Consider the following 18,198-nt stretch of genomic DNA (forward strand, 5'->3'; position numbering starts at 1 on the left):
GACTTGAACTGCAGTGGCTGTGTGGAAGTCTAGCACTCTCAACCACCACACCACCTGCTGGCTCCTGGTTCTGTGTTTTTAAACCTCAGCATACTGTTTGGCCCAGAGTAGGTATCAGAAAATGTCTATGGAATTTTGGTATGATTAATTTCTATTCCTCTTATTTCTGTCCATTCTCCTTGCCTCTTTCCATTTGATATTGGCTAAACTGGTCTTTTGTGGCTTCTTTTAAAAAAAAAAAATATGATAAAGGGCTAGCAGGTGGCATAATGGTTACATCGCCAGACTCCCACGTAGTTGATTGCAGTTTGAGTTGCAGACCCTGTGGCTTAAACTTCGTGCCTGGCACATGTGCATGTGTGCCCAAAATTCTGAGAAGAGAATGAAGGAGAAGGGACTGTGACATGGCCATGCCCCCTTGGGGGTGATTTCTTGCTTTTCTCTCCGGTGAGCACATGTGCTCTATAACAAAAATCTCTCTCTAAAAAAAGAAAAAAAACCTCATGATACAATGTGTGTGTGCGAGAAAATCCTCCCACAAGTCTTGATTGTCATATAGACCCCATCCTCCAGTTCTCCTGGATGCTGAGCAGGTGCTTAGAGTATTTTCTAGTCACAGGGCTGGGGACTTGAACTGTAGTCAGCATGTGACTTCGAGCTCTGCAGTCCTGTACTCTCCGACTGCACCTTTTGTGGCTTTTTGGTTGGCTTAGTGTCAAGTTACACATACCACTTGCTTAAATAGTAATTTTGTTTACCATGAAGATTTGGTTTTCTGTCTTTTCCAAGTTGAATTTTGTATAAGTTAGATTTTCTCATGCTTTTTGACCTTTGGAAAAAAGTGGTCTTATAACTAATTTGATTTTGTTATGGTGACCACTAGGTGCATCCATTCCCTCCAGATTGACAGTTTTCTTTTTCTTTCTTATTAATTAATTGATGTATTTGTTTTTAGAGGTTTTTGCTATAGGGCATGTGCGCTCGCCAGAAAGACAGAGGGAGACAGAGGGACAGAAAGCAAGAAATCACCCCCCAGGGAGGATGGCCACACCACAATCCCTTCTCATCCATTCTTCTCTTGGGATCTTGGGCACTCATGCTCACACGCCCAACGTGAGTTCAAGCCACCGGGTCTGGGACTCGAACCACGGTCAACTACATGGGAGTCCAGCGATATAGCCATTATGCTAACTGCTAGTCCCCAGACTGACAGTCTTCATACTGGGCTCTGTTTTTCAACATCTACAGTATGGGTATTATTAGTTTATTTTGATAATTTCTCCTGGTTTTTAAAAAGCAAGATAGGGATCATCAGGTTTTGTGGTGGTTGGGGCATTGGACTCCCACGTAGCTGATCACAGTTCAAGTCCTGGGCCTAGTAACTTGCTTTCTCATTTTTCATCTCTGTTTCTTTCTGATGATTGTAGCAAGTAAAATAATCATAGTCATAATAAATTAAATAAATAATTCTTTTAGAAAAAAAGGCAAGACAGATAGTGTATATCTGGCCAACTTATGGCATGGTAGTTAACGTGGCTGGATCCCACATGGCTGACTGCATGGTTCAAAACTTGGACCTGGGGGGCCAGCAGTTAGCGTAATGGCTATGTTGCTGGACTCCCACATAGTCGACCGCAGTTTGAGTCCTGGACCTGGTGGCTTAAACTCACGCCGGGCGCGGGTGCGTGCGTGCGTGTGTCCCCAAAATCCCTAGAGGAGAATGGAGGAGAAGGGATTGCGGCATGGCCATTCCCCCTGGGGGTGATTTCTCACTTTCTGTCTCTTTGTCTCTCTCTGTCTGTCTGGCAAGCGCACGTGCCCTATAGTAAAAACCTCTCCAAAAAAAAAAAAAAAAGACTTGGACCTGGTGGCTTGAAAAATATGCCGTGTGTGTGTGTGCACCTGCACGCTGAGTATCTCGAGAGAAGAAGGGAAGAGAAAGGATTGTGGTGTAGCCATCCTTCATGGGGGATGCTTTCTCACTTTCCTTCTCTCTCTCTCCAGCCAACACACCCTGTGGCAAAAACCTAAAAAAAAAAAAAAGAAAAAAGAAAAACCGTTGATTATCAGCAATTTCATGTAGTTGAATCTAATAGTTTTAAAGCTTAGTTGGGTCATGTGTCTAGTTCACCTCAAAGGCAGGGGCCAGAGGCCCAAGCACATTCGTAACCCCTTCTAAGACCTGGAATTGATGATCAAAGGGACTCGTAGTTCTATTGAATGATGAAGTTGAGTTATCTGCAAGGCAGTTGAGCTAACTGCAAGCAGTTGTGATCCTCTGAATCTTAATGAGTTGATTTCTAAGATGGTCTTTGCTGCCTCCCCCTTTTCTGAAATGCAGTTGGGTCTTCCATTTACCATGATTGACTTTCAGCCATGTCATATTCAGGATCCCCTTCTCTCTAGAAAACTTTCCCCACTTGCTACTGTTGAGCTTTCTGGAGAAATTTCTGTAGGTCTACAAACAGTGAAATACCTGTGACCTGTAATGTATTTTGCGTGAGGGAGAAGCTTTAAGTAAGCAGAAAGCTCAGATACCCCTTTAGAGCTAAGGTTTTGCAATGGAGGCCTGGGAGTTCAGATTGGATTTTGTGGATCCTGGCTTCCCATGTGGATCCTGGCTTCCCAGACTTTTAGAAGTTACTGACTGAAATGTCCAGATTCAAAACAGTTTGAGGTTTGTCCTGAGGTTGCTAATTTTTTATTTTGCTTAATAAAGATATTTAAAATAAATATCAAATGATATAATTTTTATAGTTAATACATGCTCCTGCTACAATATTCAGAACATACAAAAGGGTATACATTGAATTTAAACAAGTCCCATACTTCCTCTCCAGTTTCTTAACTATCCAGTTTTCCTCCCAAGTGGCAATTCCAGTTGCTTGATCATCTTTCCAGCGATAGCACAGCCTATAAAAATAGGTATGAATCAGGACCAGCAGTTGGTGTAATGGCTATGTCACTGGACTTCCATGTAGTCGACCACAGTTCAAGTCCTGGTCCTGGTGGCTTAAACTCACGCCAGGTGCATGTGTGTGCATGCCCAAGATCCCGAGAGAGGAGGAGAAGGGATTGCGACGTGGCCATACCCCCTGAGTGGTGATTTTTTTTGAGAGGTTTTTTTTTTTTTTTCCGCTATAGGGCACGTGTGCTTGCCAGACAGACAGAGGGAGACATAGAGACAGAAAGCGAGAAATCACTCCCCAGGGGGGATGGTCACACCACAATCCTTTCTCCTCCATTCTCCTCTCGGGATCTTGGGCACGCACGCACACGCGTCTGGTGTGAGTTCTAAGCCACCGGGTCCGGGACGCGAACCGCGGTCGACCACGTGGGAATCCAGCTACACAGCCATCACGCCAACTGCTGGTTCCCATGAGTGGTGATTTTTCACTTTCTGTCCGTCTCTGTCTTTCTGGCAAGCGCACACGCCCTATAGCAAAAATCTCTCCAAAAAAAAGGTATGAATGTATCGGCTCTCTTCCCATCCCTAAATAAATGGTGGTATATTCATATACCAGCTTTTTTCTTTTCTTAAATAATTATTTATTTAATTTTATTAATTATTATTATTAATTTGCTATAGGGCATGCATACTCACCAAAGAAAGGGAGAGAGAAAGTGAGAAAGCAAATCACCAGATCTGGGACCATGGTTGGCTGTGTGGGATTGCAGTGCCTTAACTACCATGCTGACTGCTGTCCCCCAGATACTGTTTTATATCTTGAAATTTTCTTCCACTTTTTTTTCTTAAGTTTGCTATAGGGCATATGAGCTTGCCAGAGAGAGAAAGAGAAAGAGAAAAAATGAGAAAGCATCCGTAGGCGGGATGGCCACGCCATAATCCTTTCTCCTCCATTTACCTCTCAGAATTTTGGGCACACACACACATACAGCTGGTGTGTTTTTCAGGCTGCTGAGTGCAGGACTCGAACTGCGTAGTTGGCCATGTGGGATCCAGCTGCCTTAACCACCATACCACTGCTGCTCCTCTACTTTTTCTTTTTTGTTTTAATAAAAATTATTTATTTAATTTTATTTATTATTTTAACATTTGTTTATATATTTATCTATTTATTTGTGATTTTCAAGCTGCCAGCTCTGGAACTTGAATCACAATCACCTTTGTGGGAATTCATTTCTCTTTTTCCCCTGAAATCACTATTTTTCAGGAGCCATGTAGGTGTCTTCTTCTGAAGGCTTTCCCCTTGCTTCTCCACTCAAGTTTGTGGGCTGAAGGTTGTATTATCAGTAGAAAATCTTTATTTCTCTTTTTCCCCTGAAATCACTCTTTCTCAGGAGCCATTAAGGTGTCTTCTCACCTATGTGGAAATTCAGCACCTTAACTACCTGCTGGCCCCAATTAATTATTATTTTAGAAATTTGATATAGGTATGTTTGTTCACCAGAGACAGATGGGGATGGGCATGGGAGTGAGAAAGCAAGCCACCAGGTCTGGGGCTCAAACTGCAGTTGGCCATGTGGGAGTCCAGTCACAGATCTTAACCGCCACGTCACCTGTGGCCTCTGCCCCTCTACTTTTCTTAGAAATCTTTCAAAATCAGTCCATAGAGCTGCCTCTGTTTTGTTTTGTTTTGTTTTAGTTGTGCTGTAGGATATGTTTGCTTGCCAGAGAGAGACAAATAGAGAGAGGGAAAGCGAGAAATCACCTCTCTGCCCCTTGGGGGAATGGCCATGCTGCCGTCCATTGTCCTACATTCTCATTTGTGGGGGCATGCATACACATGCCCAGTGTGACTTTTAAGCTGCCGGTTCTGGGACTCAGACCACATAGTCAGCCATGTGAGATCCAGTGCCTTAACCACCATGTCATCGTTGACTTGCTACTTTTTTTTTTTTTTTTGGTAATTGAGATTTATTGCTGTGTCAAGGATCACTACATCAGTACAGACATTTTGATTTGTACCCAGTTCTTAACATGTGTACCAAAAATTTAAAAAGCCAAGTATCATGATTTTTTAAAAAGTTATTCCAGTGACATTCCAGCTTTAACCTTGTAGGCAATTTTTCTTTTAACTTTTATTTATTCACTTATTTACTTATTCATTTACTTCCTTACTTAAATTTGACCAGAGAGGGGACAGAATGAGAGAGAGAGGGAAAGTGAGAAAGCAAGCTGCCAGGTCCGGAACTCAAACCACAGTCAGCCATGTGGGAGTCCAGCATCCCCAAGTCCCACGCCATCTGCCGGCCCAGGCAATTTTTCTTAAGAGGATATCAGGTACCACTGTCTGCAAATGTTGAAAGCTGTTACATAAGTCCTACCAGATCAAAATTTAGTATCATACACACTACAAACTCAAATTTCCAGTCTTTCACAGCACATTAACAAAATTATTAGGAAAACTGGACTACCACGACCATAGATGTTACAGAGTGTACACAGTTCTGACAGGGAGAGCAACAATCAGAGTGGTTTTCTTTAAGAAGCTATGCTACTTAAAAAAATAATAGAAGTAATGTAAAATATTCAAGACACACTAAATGCATGACTGTGGCTCCAAATTGCTATGTAGTATGCTTTGCATTTAGGATATAAAAACTACCCACCCACCCCCACCTATGGAATGTTAAGCTGACATGCAGGAGAGTCAAAGCCTCCTATGAGTCAATATCCCACTATTTTCTGGTTGTACTGAAAAATAAACAACCAGTAAATTATTTCACATCTTAAAAAAAAGCATTTACTCTTAAAAAAATGGGATGAAATCTCCTTAAAAATGTTTCTACAGCTACTAAAATCTTGCATTTACAAAATATGATAAAAATATTCCTCTGGATTGTACAAGAAAGGAGACAGGGACCATTGATAAGACATAGTATGTGATATTACTCAGACTTGACTTCTTTCTCGCCTGCTTCATCAGAGGGTGGACTCTCCTCATTTTTAGTTCCTCTCTTTTCTGCAGGTAAATCTTTAGTGTCTTGTTGGCCACTTCGGCCTGTTTCCCCTTTGCTCCCCTTTTCCCTTTTGTTTGCGCTCTTTTGTCTGAAGATTTATCCTTCCTTGCTGTCTTTTTTGGCTTTGTCTCCAATTTTGCAGGAGCAGGTTTAGCCAACAACCTCGCAGATCTCCTCTTGGGCTCTTCTTTGGCTGCCCCATCTGCTGAGCTGACCTTCCTCTTGGGCATCTTGGTTGCAAATAGGGTGCATGCTGGGTGCCTGGGAGGCTGTGGCGCACCTAGAACCTTAGCAGAGTTGAGCAGATAGACCCTACTGCTCCCCCTGCTACGCAAGCTGCTTGCCACTTTCTTTTTAATGGCTATATAATATTAGTATTAAAAGGTTATCGTCTTAACTTAAAAGCATATTTTATTCTTTTATTTTTAAAAATTTGCTATAGGGTGTCTGTGCTTGCCAGAGAGAGAAAGCGAGAATCACCCCACATGGGGGTTGGCTGCATCAAATCCTTTTCTCCTCTGTTTTTCCTTTTGGGATTTTTGGGCACATGCACACACACTTCTGGCATGCTTTTCAAGCTGCTGGGTCCCGGACTCAAACCACATAGTCAGCCGTGTGGGATCCAGCCACCTTACATCATGCCTCTGGCTGGCCCTCAAAGGTATATTTTAAAAACCAAAAAGAAGAAATATCATTTCAGCCTAAAGAAGACTTCCGTAAATTAAATAAATTTAGTTCTGTGAAAAATAATTGTTGGCATTAGTCCAAAAATACTGTGTTTGAAAACTGTTTCTAAAAATAGTAAATCATTACAGAAAGAGATGTGAATAGGAGTATGTTAGCACAGATGGTGTTATTTTAGAGAGATTCACTAGCCTCTGCTGGGCTGAATAAATGAGAGGGCAAGAGATATAATTGAGATATCTATGTCCTTCTCATTTTAAGGAAAGGAATAGATTTAACAGTTGTACTACTTATTTAATCAAATCACTCAATTTGTCAGTCTTTTGTCAAGAAATCTTGTTTTTATAGCAGCTGTCAGTTGGACTGATATAGGACTAGTTCCAGAACTATTTATTTATTCTGTTAATATTTTTGAGTAATTAATGCATGTATAGTACTGCTAAGAATTTTAAGAAAGGGCCAATAGGTGGTGTGGTAGTTAAAGCACTGAATTCTGACATGGCTGACCACAGTTTGAATCTCGGACCCGGCAGCTTGAAAATCATGCTGAGCGTGTGAGTATGTGAGTGTGTGTGTGTGCGTGTATGTGTGCCCCAAATCCTGAGAGGATAATAGAGGAGAAGGGATTGCAGCATGGGCATCATCCCTTAGGGGGTGGTTTCTTATTTTCCCTTTCACTGTCTTTCTCTCTTCAGTGAGTGTATGCTCCCTATAGCAAAAGCCTAAAAAATATAAGTAAAAATTTAAAAAGAAAAGGAATTTTGAGAATATACTGTCAGTATGTGAGAAATAACCCACGTGGGGCCAGCTGATAAGGTGGTGCTGGAGGTGACTGGAGCCTATATGGGCAACTGCATTGTTTGAGTCCCAGATCCAATGGCTTGAAAAACACACCCGGCACATGTGTGTTCCTAAAATCTCAAAGGGAAGGAGAAATGGAGGAGAAAGGACCACCCCCCATGGGAGATTACTTTTTCTCTCTCTCTAGTGAGTGCACTCGCCCTTTACTTGCCCTTTAGCAAATTAAAAAAAGAAAGAAAGAAAGAACTCATAAAGTGAAGGGGGTATGAACTTGGGGAGTGATTAAAACGGGAATGGTAACTGGAGTCTGAGAACCTTGGCATTGAAAAATTGGTAAGATCTGGTGACATTTGGGAAAATAGGAAGAATAGAGTTCATTTGCTGAGTATTTGAGTGCCCAGTTTGTGCCAAGCACTATGATATGTTAATGCCAAGCAAATTGCCCTAAGGGATGTCTTGTAGGATTCAAGAGGCCAGAGTATACAGATACAAAAAAGCCCACCTATTCATTAGGTAGCATGTGTTTATTCGGACAGGATGATACTAGATGTTGAATATTAGGAAGGAAATTAGGCAAATCCAGGTTGTAGGGAGGGAATATATATAGAATCTAAACTTTCTTAATCCAGAATAGCAATCTGATTAATACAGGTGTATTTAAGAGAACACTTGCATGCTACACACACACACATTTTTATTTTAAATGTATTTATTTACATTCACTCACTGTATATCATTATAGTATACAAAATGAGATTTTCCATCTAGAATACACTATATATTGGCTCAATCAAGGATATTACCATATGTGTTATCATCAACAAATAATTTTCCATTTCTTATTTCTTATATATTTTGCTTCTCTCCCCCATTCCCTATCTCTCACCCTCTGCCTTTTCCCACCCTCCTCCTACACTGCCTTTGGTATCTACAGTTGCTTTCTATGCCCTTTTTTTCCCCTTCACATTCTATTGATTAACAAAAGATCTTAATTAATCTAAATACATTCAATAGCAAGTGCAGTTGATATATACATATCTATGAACACATGTCTGACTTTAGGCATAAACCTCATTGAGTAGAATGAACATACTATAAAGTATCACCTAGATGGGGCTATATAGCTTACTGCAGTCATTAAATAGTTTTTTTTTTTAATGTATTTTTTAATTTCAAGAAAAACAGTTTTTTTTTTTAAATAGGTTGAAATAAAACAATGTTAAGAGAAATTTGCTTAAAACTTAATTAAAGTCAGGAAAAAGGTTAGAATGCAGTTTAGACAATAGGTAGATGAACTTATCAGCAGTTCAAGAGAAGGCAAAAGTTCTTAAATCTGGAAAACAAAGCATAGAAGAAAATCAGTAACATTTTAGTCAAAAGTCATAAATTTTTTTTTTTTTTTGAGAGGTTTTCACTATAGGGCATGTGCGCTCGCCAAACAGACAGAGAGAGACATAGAGACAGAAAGCGAGAAATCAATCCCTTCTCCTCCATTCTCCTCTCGGGATCTTGGGCATGCACACACACGCGCCCGGCATGAGTTTTAAGCCACCGGGTCCGGGACACGAACTGCGGTCGACTACGTGGGAGTCCAGCGACATAGCCATTACGCTAACTGCTGGTTCCCATAAAATTATTTTTCAACAGTTCAGTCTCATGTAATTAAGCTCTCTTCTGTTGAATTTGCAGTGTTACTGTTTCCATTTAAGCCCTGGAAGTTAACATTCAATGTTGTTATTGATTTTTTTCAGAGTTGTTCCTACCACTAAGTTGGCCATTCTCTTGGTTGTTTTTTGTACTCTTATTTCACACTCACATATACTTTAACTATTCATTTAGTTTGAGGATGAGCAATAGATATTTATGGTGGAAAAAAAACCTTTAAAAAGTATTCTGCCAAGAATCTCCATTTTCTCCCCCTCTTCCCTAATATGTCAATCAGATTTACATGCTGGAAACAAAGGATTTAAGATATGCAATTGGGTACTTATAAAATTGTTCCAAGGGTTAGAAGAATGGGACTCAGGAGGGCTGCCCTTTTTATTTATTTATTTTTTGGAGAGGTTTTTGCTATAGGGCGCATGCGCTCACCAGACAGACAGAGAGAGACAGAGAGCAAGAAATCACCCCCTAGGGGGGATGGCCACGCCGCAATCCCCTCTCCTCTGTTCTCCTCTCAGGATCTTGGGCACGCACATGCGCCCGGCGTGAGTTTTAAGCCACCAGGTCTGGGATGTGAACTGCGGTCAGCTACATGGGAGTCCAACGACATAGCCATTATTTTAACTGCTGGTCCCCAAGGAGGGCTGCCTTTAGAGTACCAGTATGAAGGGCCTATCACTGTAGCTGAGGTCTGGAGGTCAAAGGTCCCTTGATAATTCACCTGCACATAAAAGTTTGAAAGGCTTTGCAGTGGTATACTGGGTCTGGTCACTCACCTAAGCATCTCTGTGATCTTGGTTGCTAATTTTGAGAGAGTTAAGGAAATATAGTCATTGGTTTTCCAACTCTCAGATTGAAGGAAGGATAAAACAGAGATTGAAAGAGTCCCTGTACTGAACTGACCACACTTTTCACAAGTAACAGTCTTTAATTTCTTGTGCATTCTTCCAGATGGTTTGTGCAAATAGCAGCATTGACATGAATATATATTCTTTTGCATGTTTTAAAAATAAGTAATGGCTTAGTATACATAATATACTGCATCTAGCTTTACATCTGGGGAGAGCTTCTGTATTTTAACACACAGAATCGTCTTGTTCTTTTTAACATTCCTTTATGTGGATTACAAACTCTTCAAATCGGGACTTTCTGATACATCAGAAAGTTGTTGATGGTCATTCTAATTTGTTGGCACGTATAAAGTATAATCTAGTTGTTAAATGTTAGCTTCCTCACTTCTTTGTGATCAGGGAGGTCTTTTGTATAAATCATCTAGTACTACAATCCTATGTGCTTCCAGCACATGAGGGAACTCAGGCTTATTATCGATCAATTTAATAATTTATAAACTAAGGAATAAACAGGTTGGGATTTGAACCTCAAGTCTCCATAATTTTTGATTTGACCCAATTGTGTAGTCTCTAAATGGTAGCTCTTTAGTACTTTGTTAGCCTGATCCTTGGGAAGAGTTTTGGAAGTGATACTATTTTGGTTATTTTGGAATATTAAAAGAGTTTATCTCTCTCTCTCTCTCTCTTTTTTTTTTTTTTCCTGACTCAGGTATCCAGCTCACATAGAAGACATTGACTACGAAGAAGGAAAAGTACTCATCCATTTCAAGCGTTGGAACCATCGTTATGATGAGTGGTTCTGCTGGGATAGTCCTTATTTACGTCCACTAGAGAAAATTCAGCTGAGGAAAGAGGGTTTACATGAAGAGGATGGATCTTCTGTGAGTAATAAATCTGGCAAGTTCTGTAATGAGCAGGGTTCATTGGGCAGTTTATGTTCCACCCTTTGTTCAGTGAAAGTCAGTAGCAGCCGGGGACCAATCCTTACTTTGGCCTGTAGTTATAACCCTGAAATTGCTTTGATATGTGGGGCTCCTGAAGAATCCCACTTTCTCATCTGTTTGAATGATGGGCTTGATGTAATAGCTTATAAACTAACTTGGCTGAGGTTGCATGATGCCACATGGGATTTTCTCTCTGTTACACTATTGTATCCCTAGCCTCCAGAACACTGCCTAGCAGGTAGTAGGTCCTTCGTAAATATTTGCTGAATAATCGAAGAATGATTGAATTCTAGATTCATTGTATCTAGGATGCTGTGGTGTTCTAGAATCTCTGAATAGCTAGGGTATTTATAAGGCTGATCTGCTGTCTGATCATTTACTAAGTGACCATTTCACATGGAGCACTGTACTAGTGTCATATAAAGTCTTTTATCAGCCTCAGAGATTTGGACTGAGTTCCTGTTCTCTAAATGTCATCACTGTGCTTGAAGCTTTTACTGACAAACATTAAAAGCTTTTAAACTAGCATTGAGATTTCTGTAGTAGTCTTCTGCTTTTGGATTTGACTCAGTCCTGGATTCTTTTTTTCCATTTTAATCCTGACCATGAACTTGAACTCTTGCCGGCCTTCCCCTCCCCCCCATTTTAGGATTGTTCAGTATCGTTCCATTTGATTGTTAGTGTTCATTTTATGCAATTTGTCAACACAAACTGTGTTTGGGGAAAATAGCATATAGTATTAAAGGTGAATGGGTGAGTCCCTTGGCAAAAGACCTTCTAGAAGTTTGGGTAGCATTAAATGACATGAATGCAGTTTTCCTAAAGATAAAATAGCCTCATTGCTTCCATTTTCTATATTCGATGTGTTTCCGGGTGTTTCTGGGCTCTTAGACTTACTTTCACTGAATATCCTGGATAGAGTAGGATTATCATTACTATGCTATGCCTGCCCAGACCTCCCTGGCTTGTTAAGGACTTGTATACTAGCCCTTTTTTCTTTCTTTTTTATTTTTGTCTTTATTTATTTATTTTGAGAGAGAGAAATATCTCCAACAAGGTTCTCAGGCCATGATCCATCCTCAGTCTTAGCTTGTCCAGATCAAAGGCATGTGTGGATGCCACCAGTGTGCTCAGACAGGTTCCAGGACATGAACTCAGGATTTTCCTATCTGGGGGTCCAGTTGCATTACTGCTGTACCATCACCTAGTCCCGTGTCCTAGCCTTCTTTTATTTATTATTTTTTTAAAGACAGGGTCTCACTGTGTTGTGATCCTCCTGTCAGCCTCTGGAGTTACTGGGTGCACTCCACTGTGCCGGGCCTTTAGGTTGGATTAAGAATCATTCAAACCCAGTTTTCCCATGTGGTCCCAGCCTGTGAAGCCAGCCTCTAGGCAGCACATTCCACCATGGCTGTTAGTTCTCTTGTTTTGACTCTCAGTGCTGAGCAGAAACATTCCCCATACTACTAGCCACTTCCCCTTTCCACTATTGGTCCTGTCTTTTATGAATTCTGTACAGTGTATGTCCTATAAAATTGGGTTGGTAACGGGATTTTTTAAAATGTTTTTTAGGAATTTCAAATAAATGAGCAGGTCCTTGCTTGCTGGTCTGATTGTCGTTTTTACCCGGCCAAAGTCACTGCTGTTAACAAGGATGGTAAGACACTTGAATTGTACTTGTTTTTATTCATGACTTACGGGGGGAGTTTGTAATGTTAAAGTTTGGCAGTATGTTTTCAGTATTTATTTATTGACAGAAAAAGTTAATATACCAGGAGTTAGAAAGAGTTTATAAATGGAAAGAAAGCTGTATAAAAAAGGGAGCTGGACTCTACCCTTTAAATTTCAGTCTTTTAAAATTTTTTATTAGAGAGATTTTTGTTGTAAGGTGTGTGTGCTTGCCAGAGAGAGAGGGAGAGAGAGAGAGAGAGAGAGAAACAGAAAGTGAGAAATCACCGCCCCAGGGAATGGCCACACCACACTCCCTTCTCCTCCATTCTCCTCTCAGGATTTTGGGCATGCACACACACATGCCTAGTGTGAGTTTTAAGCTGCTGGGTCTGGGTCTTGAACCACAGACAACTGCATGGGAGTCCAGCAATGTAACCATTATGCTACCTGCTGGGCCCTCAGTCATTGTTTTCTAAAACATAGTTCATCTGTCACTTGGCTGGAAAGTGTGCATGTTCTTGTATAGGAATACATAATTTAATCGATGAGATAAGTTTTGCTTCTTCGTGAATAGTCTAGAAATAAAATGAATAGCAGCTAACGTTTGAAAATGTACCTTGTGGGGCAGACAGGTGGTGTGGTGGTTAGGGGTGTTGGACTCCCACATGGCTGACCACAGTTTGAGTCCTGGACATGGTACCTTGCTTTCTCACTTTCTCTCTCTGTCTCTGTTTCACTCTCTGGTCTAAGTAAGTAAATAAATAAATAAAGTTAAATAAAATAATTCTCTTTAAAAATGTACCTTGTATTAACAGACACTAAAGTGTAAAATTATTTAAGACTGATATGGGGCTGGCAGGTGGCATGGTGGTTGAGGCATTGGATTTCCACATGGCTGACCGTGGTTCAAGTACTGGACCTGGCAGCTTGCTTTCTCTTTCTCTCTTTCTCTCTTTCTCTCTTTCTCTCTCTCTCTCTGGTCAAGTTGAATGATGATGATAGTAATAATAAATAAAATTAAGTGAGTAATTATTAAAAAATGAATTATATATATATGTATATATATATGTGTGTAAAACAATAAAGAAAAAGCCAGTAAAAACGAAGAATATATACTTAAATGTTACATAGATGCTCATGTTTGTAAAATAGTTAACTTGGAAACACTAAGAAACCTAATATGATATCAATCTTTTGAGAATAGTTATGGTTGAACCATCTTGTGGGGCATTCAATTTGTTTTGGTGAAACTGTTCAAACAGGGAATAAAATATTTGTGTTTTCCTAATGCTGAAATATAAATCTAGTATCTATTAATAAATATATAATATTCAATAAACAAACAAACAAATGTACCTTGAGGATGCAAGGTGGTTGAGGGTGATCTGTGTAACACTGGAGTTGCTAGTGGAAATTGGGATGGTGGGATGTAGAGTACTGAGTTGGGTTGCTTTTGCCAGAGTTGAGACCATGTAAAGATACAGGACAGGGAATTTGTCCTAAAGAGGCTCATTTTGGTAGTGCAAGGGTAGGAGGATAAATATGTGGTCACAATCCAGGCACTCAAAAGAACAGAGTGTAGGTTTGAGTGATACTTTTCTAGCAAATTTCATAGGCTGTTTGCAGTGTGTCTGTGCTCTCTGAAACAATGTTTAGGGCAATCAGTCCTCTTGGGGCCACTGTTAGGCGTGACTATAAGGTATTCATTGAAGTTGTTCTGTTCTTTACTCAGTATTCTACCAAGTGCTGGCTAGACTTGACACTGATCAAGTTTTGTCTGAAAATGGCCCAAAATAATCCTCCAAAGCAAAGTTATTCCTTTTTTTTTTTTTTTTTTTTAAATAAGACAAGCCCCGTCCTCTCACATTATTTCTTTTAAATTGTCTAAGCTGTTACTGATTCTCCAGTTCATGGTTAAGTCTTTTTGGACAACACCTTATTTTCCTAAATTACTGTTATACATTTGTATTCAAAATTCCATCACTGCTTTTCATATGTATCGCATTAACCAAATTTTTATTTTAAATTTATTTACATTTTAATAAACTGCCTTAAATCCTTTTAGTAAAAGACACAGTAGTATACCTTTCCAGCTTCTTGTTTTCAGGGTTAATCCTTTTCCTTCTCTTACTAGCTTTTGAAATCATATGATAGGAAATACAGGGTCGTCTTCATGTACCTTCAATGTGTTCCTAGAAGGTCCGTAAGTTGATTTATGCTAATCAAGTGTAGGGAGTGGCTGGATTTGAGCTGACAGTAGTGCCTTAGCAGGCAAGGTCCTGCTATTTTGAGCTTAACACTACAAGGCGGTGTAAATTAAAGGAAATTGTGTTAGTCAGACAAGGCCTGAGAAGATAGGCTTGTATAGAGCTGCAAGACGTCAGATGGTCCATATTTTTAGTCAGTGACATTAAAAAACAATTGCTTTGTATTTTGTTTTTTTTCCAAGTCATATTTTACCCCAAGATAATATCCAGTGGCAGTGTTGACCCTTGGGGAAGTGGTTGCCCTTTAGATCAGATGAGAGTTCTGGGTAGTAACATGAGTAATTCTTAGATAAAGGAACTAGCAGAAAGGAGTGACCATTTTTCTTTTGTTCCAGTGATGTCCTAGAGATCCGTGAGGGACAGAAATAGGGCAAAGGTGATTGGTTGAGGGAATAGGAAAGACTGGGCAGATTGTGAAAGAGCGGTGAGGACTGTCTCTCTCTCTTTTTTTTTTTGGAGAGGTTTTTGCTATAGGGCGTGTGCGCTCGCCAGAAAGAAAGAGAGAGACAGAGAGACAGGAAGCGAGAAATCACCCCCCAGGGGGGATGACCACGCCTCAACCCCTTCTCTTCCTTTCTCCTCTTGGGATCTTGGGCACGCATGCACACACGCCGGCGTGAGTTTAAGCCACTGGGTCCGGGACTCGAACCGTGGTTGACCACATGGGAGTCCAGTGACATAGCCATTACCCTAACTGCTAGTCCCGAGAACTGTCTCTTAAGAGGTGGAGGGTTCCTCGGAGGCAGTGAAGGCTTAGGAACCGGTTCTTTACATCTAGTATCTACACAGCCCAGTGCCTAGCATCATGGTGGGGGAAGACCAAGTTCAAGGCAGAATGAAGTAGGGTGGTGAACTAGAGCTATGAGGAGGAGGAGGTAGGCAGGAGCTGGATAGTGGGTACAGATAAATTGTGGGGGATTGGAAGAGGGATGCCTGTCTACAGGGGTCTTTTGTGGAATAGGTCTGGAATTCTTTTAGATAATCATTTAAAGACTAAAAGCCATTGCCCACATTATTAACTATAGTTAATTAGGGTTTTAAAAATGTCTTTTAAACTGGAGCAACCAGAGTTTTATAGATTTTTTTTTTTGGAGAGGTCTTTACTATAGGGCACATGTGCTTGCCAGAAAGGCAGAGAGAGACAGAGAGACAGAAAGTGAGAAATCACCCCCCATGGGGGATGGCCACGCCTCAATCCCTTCTCCTCCATTCTCTTCTTGGGATCTTGGGCACGCGCGCACCTGTGCCTGGTGTGAGTTTAAGCCACTGGGTCCGGGACTTGAACTGTGGTCTACTACATGGGAGTCCAGTGACATAGCCATTACGCCAACTGCTGGTCCTGAGCTTTATAGGATTTTAAAAAATTTATTTTAAAATTTTTTGGAGAGATTTTTGCCATAGGGTATATGTGCTCACTGGAGAGAAAGAGACAGAAAGACAGAAAGTGAGAAGTCACACCCCAGGAGGGATGGCCATGCCACAGTCCATTCTCTATTCTCCTCTCCTCATGCATGCACACACACCCAATGTGAGTTTGAAGCCACTGGGTCTGGGACTCAAACTTCAGTTGACTAAGTGGGAGTCCAGCGATGTAACCATTATGCTATCTTCTGGTCCCCGCTTTATAGGTTTTTTAAAACATCTTTTCAGTTTTGTTTCCGCCATAAGTTAAAATGATAGGGGAGATTGTCTTGAGATTATAGTAATTCCTAAAATGATCATTTGCCTCCTTAATCTGTTGGTTCTTTATGCTCCAAATTCTGTCCTATTAATTTCAGTTAAAGAAATGAGTGGAAATTTCTGCCAAAACCTATTTTCCCAAAGTTCTTAGTTCCTGTGAAGTCCCATTATCTGTGCTGCTGTGCTTTACTAGTTCCTGAGAATACTTAGAAGAGGGAGGAGAGGACATGGGGGAGGGGGCACTCTGAAATGGAAAGTTAGTGAGACAGGCTGGGTGGTGGTATTGCCACATCATTGATAGTGAAGGAAATTCAGCTTTTGTGGGACCTCAGATCTGTGAAGATAATGACTTTGGGGTTATATTTTATCCATGGGAGTTGGTGGGCAGTTTTTGCTTCATCATGACTTGTTCTAGTACAGGACTGGGAGCTACAATGCCGGACTCTCATTTTAGTCTTTCCCTGGTAATTCCTTTTGGCCTCAGTTTCATAACAACTGGGGCCACTACAGCTTAATGCTGCTTTGAGGAAGAGCTCTGCTGGCCAGGTGCCTCCTTTATTTCCTGTGAATGTCACTTTTGTCTGGTCGGTGTTGCTAGGAGGCTGAGGATATAGTCAAGTCACATGCCGTAGCTTCATCCTGGGAAGGCTTGATCTGATTTTCTTGCCACTCAACCGCCTTGCTGGTTTTGCTGGGGTGGAGCATTGACTGAGCAGGCCGGTGGGTGGGGACTCATGCCAGAGTGGAGGAGCAGCAGCTGCTACGCTGGGGAGTTTGGCACAGTAGAATCAGAACTAAATAACAACTTTGCACTGTCTGTCGGGAATGAGTTAGCACTTAGGAAATAGGGATGCCCGTGCCATGGGCCTTTTCACCTGGAATGGCTCTTTGGCAATGACAGTCAAGCCTCATTTAGCATGGAGGCGGCCACAGGTTAGATCTGTTGGAGTTAAATGTAGGTTTCTGTTCTCAGGATCTTTGGAAGCCATCGCTGGTGAGTTGACCTCAGTGTTTTGCTGGGGTTGCTCAGCTCCCCTTTTTTACACAGGGATGGCAGAGCCACTTGTCTGTCAGGCATTTGTGTCCTCAGTAGTGGACCACTCTGCTCTGCAAGGCACTCTGAGGAAGTTGCCTTAGGTTAGTGTTTATGACAAAATGGGGAATTGTGCTTTTCTGTTGATCTGTGGTTCTTTAACTTGAGTGAGCAGGCAAATCAGCTTCCTCTTCCTAAGAAATGTGCATATTTTTGGATCACATGTTCCTCCCTCCTCCCAGTTCAATCTCTTCGGGCCAGTGCCTGAAGTCTGCATTTATAGCAGGAGATGCTATGGAAATGGTTTTATTTCTAGAATCTCTGACTGAGGCTGTTTCTGTTACTCTTTTCCCTTCTTCTTCCTGCTATAACTGAGCCTACATTTGAAATGTGGAGAGGTTGGTACTATGTGAACAGCTTTGCCCAGAGATAAAAGGAAGATTTAGGCCCCCACACCCAGGTGCTCTGGCTGTTATCTTCTGTTGAGGGGGAGGAATCATTTGCTTCCCTTTTAAAGTGACTTGATGTCTGATTATAATGAGCCACTTTGTATTTGTTTGTTTATTATTTTTTAAATAATTATTTAATTTTACTTATTTTAATTTGACCAGAGAGGGACAGAATGAGAGAAAGAGAGGGACAGAATGAGAGAGAGAGAGAGAGAGAGAGAGAGAGAGAGA

At 41.0% G+C, this 18,198-nt stretch overlaps 1 protein-coding gene across 2 annotated transcripts in view; it reads left to right on the forward strand.

The window, feature by feature from the left end:
* The window catches only part of PHF20 (PHD finger protein 20), a 168,593-nt gene that overhangs the window by 62,894 nt on the left and 87,501 nt on the right, over positions 1-18,198 (forward strand). For both annotated transcript variants that reach the window (XM_006144080.3, XM_014586145.2), the window contains exons 3-4: positions 10,633-10,804; positions 12,440-12,524. In XM_006144080.3, the coding sequence (XP_006144142.1) occupies positions 10,633-10,804; positions 12,440-12,524 (257 nt within the window). The remainder of the gene's footprint in view (positions 1-10,632; positions 10,805-12,439; positions 12,525-18,198) is intronic.

This window comes from Tupaia chinensis, unplaced genomic scaffold (genome assembly GCF_000334495.1).
Source record: "Tupaia chinensis unplaced genomic scaffold, TupChi_1.0 Scaffold000115_1, whole genome shotgun sequence".
NCBI lineage: Eukaryota > Metazoa > Chordata > Mammalia > Scandentia > Tupaiidae > Tupaia > Tupaia belangeri.